This window comes from Elephantulus edwardii, unplaced genomic scaffold (assembly GCF_000299155.1).
Source record: "Elephantulus edwardii isolate Elephantulus edwardi_28Jun2011 unplaced genomic scaffold, EleEdw1.0 scaffold00042, whole genome shotgun sequence".
NCBI classification, from domain to species: domain Eukaryota; kingdom Metazoa; phylum Chordata; class Mammalia; order Macroscelidea; family Macroscelididae; genus Elephantulus; species Elephantulus edwardii.
The window spans coordinates 236,506-244,784 of NW_006399792.1; the positions used below are offsets into that span (position 1 = coordinate 236,506).

The 8,279-nt window shown below is 39.9% G+C and overlaps 1 protein-coding gene across 1 annotated transcript in view; it reads right to left on the minus strand.

Annotated features, from left to right (window-relative positions):
- Positions 1-2,138, minus strand: part of SPP1 (secreted phosphoprotein 1) — a 6,197-nt gene extending 4,059 nt beyond the window's left edge. The window contains exons 1-2 of the mRNA XM_006885312.1: positions 2,085-2,138; positions 1,943-1,984 (exon numbers count right to left, since the gene is read on the minus strand). Coding sequence (XP_006885374.1) covers positions 1,943-1,984; positions 2,085-2,138 — 96 coding nt within the window. The remainder of the gene's footprint in view (positions 1-1,942; positions 1,985-2,084) is intronic.
- Between the last annotated feature and the right edge of the window lie 6,141 nt (positions 2,139-8,279).

Sequence of the window (8,279 nt, forward strand, 5' to 3'; positions counted from 1 at the left end):
ATTTTACAGAGACCACAATAATGTTAACTGTTCTTAAGTGACACAGCCAGTATTCAAACCCAGGCAGAGTAGCTCTTACCACTGCTCCTGCATTATAATTACCTGTTTCTTGCTTGCTAGCTGACTTTTTCTCTCAGATAAAACATATCTAAAGCAGTTGTTGTTAGGTGCCATTCCATGCCTATGACTCATAGTGACCTTACGAACAACAGACCATATCCTGCAAGCATCTAAACAGAGGTGGCCTCAAATAGTGTTAATCTTCAGTATTGTCTCTCCACAAGAGAGTCTCTGAGTCACAGGCAACGCAATGGCACCTACAAACGACACCAGCGCGGTGGCACCATAATTAAGCACATGAGCGTTAACTGGCAGGTCAGTGGTTCAACTCTACCAGCAGCTCTGAGAAAGAAAAGACAGGTGATCTGCTCCCATAGAGATCGTCGTTGAATGTTGTTGAGTCAGCTCTGACTTGCAGCGACCCTGTACACCTGATCGTGTGCCATTCGCACAATCTCTGTTCCATAAAGATGACAGCCTAGGAAACCAGATAGGACAGTTGGCTGTCATGAGGGGCCACTCACTACAAGTCATAACTGGCCCAACAACATGCAGAAGTGATCGCAAGTGATTATCTAAGGCTAAGGAAAACGAAGTGAAAAATCTCAGTCCAGAGTGCTCATTAGCCATCTGGGGTACATCCTGATAGAGTTGCCCATATATCCTACTAACTCTCAATTTTGGGGGTTCTGGAAGTCAGAGTCTTGAGCATATTTACTAATATTCTAAGAGTCTATCATGGTACCATGTGCCTTTTGAAGATGTATCTTTTTTCATTTTACTTAAAAGGCACAAATTTTTGCTTCAAATAGAGTGACTTTAATTTTCTCTGAAAAGGTGGTGGGGTTTTTTTTCTGCTTTATTCTTGGAACTCAACATGGATTTTCTCAAGTAGATACATTTATATTTACTTCCTCTAACCCACATACACTTACACATACACACACAAACACCTCCTGCCCCCAAACACAGAGTAATACCTCTTTTATGTCTTCATTAGGGAGTTCTAGTGGCCAAGGAGTTGCACTGCCAGCCCCTACACTAAGTGCTCTGAGGAACAAGGACTGTCAGACAGCTTTTGTATATCTTACAGCCTTTTAAAACCTGATGGTCAGCTATAAATGAGTTCCAACTTGAGAATGACTAAGTGAATAAATTCTTATCCTCATTAAGCAAGTTAATGACACTGACTACCAGTAAATCTATACCGGCTTTTATTCTACTAATCAGGAATGGTGCTCTGTGTGCCTTTTTGTCTACCTATCTTGGGACAATGCCCATTTGTTCCTTGTCTGGTGCACTTCACCTCTTGTGGAGGGGCATGTACATCTCTGGTCCTGTCCTAATTATTATAATAGAGAGCTTGATTCAGTCTTATGTTTGGAAAGGAAAATGTGATCTAGAATCAGGTGACAAGCACAATAGAGGGAGACAGCATAAATAGACTTTCTTTTTCCACAATAAGCCTCTTAGGAAATAGCACAGGCAATATGAGTATCATAGTCATTTGCAACCAGTGTTGACTGATATCTGGGCAAATTTTAAACCTAGTTCTTCCACTAAATAAAACAAAGAATTTAATTCTCTACTTCTAGGAGTGTATGTTGACTCTTGGAAATAAAATGTCACATTATTTTATAGAACTCATTTTATAGAACAAGTGGTAATGGCCCCCAACATTATTTTCTATTTGGTTTTAAGATGATGCATTCTAATTAAAACTGGTCCGGGCCTGGTGCCGGTCTAGAGTCACATAGCAGGCAGTCAGGAAATGTTTACAACTTAGTAGACTTGACTGAAAATGAGGAAATTCGTGGCAAATACATTTACAGTATCTCTTGCAATAACTGCACAAATAATTTGATTATATAATAAACCTTACCTGCTTTTCCTCTGAGCTGCCAGAAGTAGCCTGGTGTTTAACCTTCAAACAGAAAAGAAATATTACAATGGGAATATGTTCTGAAGCACAAAGAAACACAATCCATTCATTTTTCAGGAATTTAAGATTCAGCTGTACTCACTGGCAGGGCGTAGGCAATGCCTAAGAGACAAAAACAAATCACAGCGATTCTCATGATAGTGATTTTCCCTGCAAAAGATTTGTAAGGAACATTTGAGATCCGTGAGGCTGAAACAGTGGTACTGATTCATGCTACTTCCTAACAAACTAATCAGAAATGTGGTTTACTTTCTGTAGAATGGTTTCTACTTCTAGAGAAACTCATTCTTTTGAGTGCTGGGCTTTTTATGTTAATATTTGCAAAGCCATCTCTATTCTCCATCTCCTGGTATTAGGCAATGGAATGGGGAATTTTACAAGTCTGTATTTACCCAGCTTTTAAATTTAGAGCTCCAGAGGTTAAACCATTTTGCCCTGACAGCACCACCTATCTTAAATAGAGACTAAGAGTCATCCAATTAATTTTACAAGTTAGTTTGGGGACTGTTACATTTTCAAAGGGAAAGAAAGGAAAAACTATGCAAGAATTTTTTTCTCCACTTACCTAGTATGATTAAGGTGTGACTTAGGTAAATCATAACTATCTTTAAAGTAACCATATAAATTAAATTAAGCATTCTATACATTTAAAGTGAAAATACACAGAAACAGTCAGCAGATTTTCTCTAGGATGATATGAATCAGCATAGTCATAAAGGTACCTTGGCGAAAGATTTCACAGCAAAACACAGATGTAAAACATTCAGAGAAAAAGATTTTATCCCCTTGACATTGGAATAGATAGAATAATGATAAATAATGGCAGCATTAGCATTAGATGTTATTTTTCTTCTTCAAATACCTGTACTATCAACTATTCATTTTTAATTATGTAGCTATGATAATTCCAAAGGAGTATAATAAGATTTTATCTTTCTTAATCTGACTTGAAACAAGAGAATCTAGAGGAAGTTTAAGTTTTATTTCCAAATGGCTTTTCAGAATAGCTGATCATCCTTCTTCCACAAGTTCTGCAGTACTATTCCCAAGACTACAACTATGTAAGTCTGCACTGATTCCCTTATATTGAAGCCTTTTTTCTTACAGTTTGGGCCACCTAAGAGATTAAACAGATTATTTAGCACAGCCATGAAATACCAAAGTGCATACTGACCTGGAGTGGTGCCTGGCTGAGAAGGCTGCAGCTGTCAGGAGTAGAGAGTCTTGGCAGAGACAGGATGCTGCTGCGGCTGCTGCTGCACTCTTCTGCCCCCTCTGCCTGCTGCAGACAAGCTGGACCTCCCTGAATTTAAATGCAGCTCCACCAACGCAGGGGGCGGAGCGATGCGTCAGGAAGTTTGTGCTCCGCCCACTTGCTCCCACACTTCCCCTTCTGGTTCTGTGGTTAAAAACAAAACAAAATAAAACATGCAAACCCCCAAAACCAACCAAAATCCAAATGTACACACACACACACACACACACACACACACACACACACAATTACTTATGTACAATGCAGTTCTTTGCTTTTTCATTTAATAAACCTAGTATTCAGCATCATAGAGGAACTCATGTTGTTGATCCATCCAGTGGAGTACTACTCATAGGGACCCATGAACAAAAGGCCTGAAGCCCCTTAACTACTGACATTTATCAAAGTTCATAGAGTTTCCAGAGGCATGTTGTTTAGGAAGTGGATGGCACTCCTGCTTCCAAACCTGTTTTAAACTGAGAGCTCCACCAAGCACTGTCCACCATGGGTAACCATTATGGCATTTGACACCCCAATGGTACAAAGTTCAGCATCACAGCAACCCCAGCTTATCTCAGTCAGCATATTGACAGAAGAGTGCTGTACCACTTAGAAGAATGTTCCTCCAAATAATAACTGACTTTTAAATACAAAGGCCCTCCCAGAGGTCTTGTTGACTGTAAAAGAGACTTAAATAAAAAAAACCCCAACAAACCCAACAACAAAAAAACAAAACAAAAAAACCCACAAAGCAACCAATATAGTATGTTTTTGTTGTTATGTGCTGTTGAGTTGCCTGTGATGTATATCGACCCTATGTACAGCAGTTCTAAACCCTTCCCTAACCTGAGCCAGTCTCACTATTAGGGGTCCCATTTTCATAGAGCATGTAACATTAACCAGCTCTTGCAAAGGCTTGATTGATAGTTTCTAGTTTAGAAGAAATACCTCAAATGGAATGAAATAGAAGTTTTATTTCTTTTAGCTTCTGTGGGTAGGTAATTAAGGGATCATCTGCAAGAAATCTTTTCTCCATGAATGGACTTATTTCAGAACTAGAAGACATTTGCCTCCATGAATGTACTTGTTTGAAAGTTAGAAAGCTATTATTTAAGCATAGAGGCTAGAGAACAAAACTTCATCCTTCACTACCCGAGCTCCGTTTGTGAGCAGCTTGAAACAAGCTGTAAGCAAGCTAAACAGCTTGTCATTTAGACGAACGATATGAACAGACAGCAGCCAAACGAATGCACTGCCTTCTAGTGGATTCCAACTCACGGTGATCCTGCAGCATCATTCAAAAGAATTCTAACTCACTGCTCTGGCGTGGGCTCTGACACATAGCAATCATCCACCCGTTTCCGAAGCTATAAATTGCATAGGAGGAAACGGTCCTCTGTCTCTGTTAGAGCTGCTGGTGTATTTGAACTGCTGGAGATACACAGCCTATGCATTAAGAGTAAAACTCACTTTGTACTACATCTTCTTAGAGTGAGTCTTAATGATACTAAAAATTTATGCTTGAATTGGATTTATAGTGTTCTTTCAAGGACGCAGGTTTTGTCACACTGTTGCAGCTGTTTGAACTGCTGCTGTTGTTGTGTGTCATTGAACTGGAACTGATCCATAGTTTAGGGAGCTCTGGGAGCCTCGTGGTAAGAAGTTGTGCTGGAATTCTGAAGGTGTGTGGTTCGAATCCATCAGCTGCTCAGAGGGAGAAGGGTGGATAATCTCCCTTGCGATTAACTGCCTTTGAAAACCCGCTGGAGGGTCAGCTATGGGTTGATTCCAACTCTACAGTACACAACAAGAGGAGATTGCCCATACTTTTCTCACATTATACACACACACACACACACACACACACACACACATATACTATATTAAAAGGGAAAATTATTATTTGCTCTTGTTGTGAACTGTTGAATCAGAACCTGACCCATGACAGACCCTCCAATGGGTTTTCAGAGACAGCTGATAGATTCAAACCAAGTGACTTCAGGATTGCAATGCAGTTTCTAACAACTAGGCCATTACAGCTCCCTAATTTGCTCTACATGTGGCCCAAATGTTTTAGGACTAAAATGAGGTTTACTGCTTTAGAGTGTTGCTTCAAGGACCAGACTGTGACCTACTCCCACTTTAATACCACTCTACCACTCTACCACCAACGTTACCTGTGTAACGTTAGACAAATGACTTAGGTAGCTACACTGGATCCTGTTATAAAAAAGGGGGTAGTGTTGCCTACTCTTAGAGGTTTTTAGAGTTTAAATGAATTACTATATGTAAACCTAATATTAAATGGCACTTATTAAGCATTGCAGGAGGGACAATGCTTTTGAACTGCCAACCTTTTGGTTAAAAGCCCAATATCTAATGCGTTATAGTCACCAGGGTTCCTTATGAGCCTTAATTATGATTAATAAAGATTTAGAGGGTAGGTAGCCATGATTTGTAGTATCTTCAAGGGTAATGAATTTTTTAGGATAGGAATCGATTTCTAAGTTGTGTATGTGATGAGTAGATTCCATTTTCACATTACTAAGGAGTGGAGCTTTGATGGCCTCATGGGTAAGGAGTTGCACTGCCAACCCAAAGGCGGGTAGTTGTGATCCACCAGCTACTCTGTGCAAGGAAGATGGGCATTCTCCTCCTGAGCAATTTATAGCCTCTGAAAACCTGCGGAAGGCTCAGCTGTGAGTCTGTTGCAACTCAATAGCAGTGAGTGAAAGGGATGGAGAAGGAGCTCTGATGGCAGCATAGTGTATCAGGTGTCATACTACTGACAAAGGTGAGATGTTCCAATCCACCAGGCGCTGGTGGGAGAAAGATGGCAGTTTCCTCATATAAAGATTTGTATCCTTGTAAATAGGTAAAGGGTCTCAATGAAATATACTCAAGAGCAATGACTTTGGCTTTGAGGAATGAAGCAGGTTTTAAATTAATCTTTTCTCTCTAGCTATCCTCTCAGGATTTCTACTTATCTTTCTAACTTCCTCTTGTTCCCTTCCTTCATCCCTCCCTCCCTATCATGTTGTTGTTGTGTATTGTCAACCTAAAGCTAACCAAACTGTTCAGACAGTTTTCAGAGACAGTAAATTGCAGGAAAATGCCCATTCTTTTCCCGTGGAGCAACTGATGAATTTGAACCACTTTGTCTAGTGATAGGAAGCTTTACTGCAATCCCAATACAATCTCTGCCTCTCACAAGATTTATGGCCTCTGTAAAGTGGCTGGAGGAGTCATCTCTTAGTTGGTTCTGACTCGATGGCACACAATGACAACGTTATTTCGAAAGGCTTACCTGCTATATACCACATATTGCTTTTGGGATAAATCTATATTTAAACAATATTTTGCAACAAATGAATAAAAACAAAAAAAATTAGGATGACTTACCCTTATGAACATTTGGTTGAGGAAACACACCTTTAAAAAAATGAGATATATTACAAATGAAAGTAATTCTTTCTTATTGTTGATTTGCAAGTAATAAGTACATACACATTTTAATGATAAGATTTCATTTGTCTTAGGCCCCGCATCCCCCGCTAAACACATTACCCACATAGGTTTGTCATGTTGTCAACAGAGTGGAGGAAGGAGAAAAGTCCAAAAATAAGCAAACATCCAGAATTCTGTATCGTTTACTCTGTGTCCACAGGGACAATTCAGTAAGAGTTTAAGGAGTTAGAGGAATAGGTTTTGCTGGAGTCCAGCCAGCACTCGATGAACCACATGACCCTTCAGAGGAGTCTTGTTGTCATAGCCACAATGCGCCACACGATGGCAGTATTTCTGAAAAAGGATTTTAGACTTCAATACAATTCTATCAGTGTTCTTATTCTGGCAAGAATATTCATATGCTTAATGACAGAGCTTTGGAAAAAAGGCTTGATCATCTGAAAATTCAGCCACTGAGAACCCTATGAAACACACATGGAATTGTCATGTGTTGGAATTGACCCCAATAGTGCCTTTTTTAAAAATGGCAACTGTATGGACCATCTATTTCTTGGAATGCATGTGAGGAAATACTTCCAAACAATGACCCATTTTGTGATAATGGGGAGTCAGAGACCAAGCAAACCACTGTGTGCTTGTTTGTCTCTGATGTCACTGTCAGCAATCCAGGTGGGTGTCATTTCCTCCTGGCCCTTTCCCCACTCTCACCAACTGACTTGGGTCCTGGCCCTGTAGTTCTACCTGGAGGAAAGGTGCACAGACTCGTGCAAGACAATGTCTGGGATCCCTCAGAGTCAGAAAGATAAAGTGATTTGTGCTGAGGAGACAATTCTGCAAAGTGGTTCTCTGGACAGTGGATAATGAATTGTTGTGTCATTCCGATTTTGGAGGAGGCTCTTCTGTGTTTCTTTTTGCTTACCTTCTTGCTTTTTGAAATCAAGTACATCACGTCTGCTGCTGACATTTATTCTTCCTGAGCAGGATTTTCCATTGGTCAGAACCAGCATGTTAAATGATGTAAACCAGAGAGGTTTGCTCTTATCATTAGGCTAGTGGCTATTAGAATCATGAGGTCAAATTCCCTACCCATCTGTGTAAAACATAAAAAGCTTGTATGTTACTCGAGAATGCAAAGAGTTCTTTGGAATCTTAAAATGTAGACACTATCTGGGGACAAGGAGGCTCTGGTGATGTAGCCCTTAAGGAATTGTCTGTACCCTTTCTTGCGATTCCCATCAAGGAAGAAAGACGGACAATCCCCTCCCTTGTGATTCACAGCTTGGAAACTCAATGGAGGGTTGAGGTGGTCAACTGTGAGTCAGTTCCAACTTGATGGCAGAGAAATGCTTATGATGATCAGGACACATATGGAAAAAGAAAAAAGAATTTTAAATCTTTTTCTTCTGAATTGCATTCAAATGCCCATATTAATAGGGAAATTTATATATCTAGATGTATATCTGTGTTTCATTGATTATGCAAAGGTGTTTGACTTTGTGGATCATAACAAACTGTGGCTGACTCTGAGAAGAATGGGAATCCCAGAACACTTGA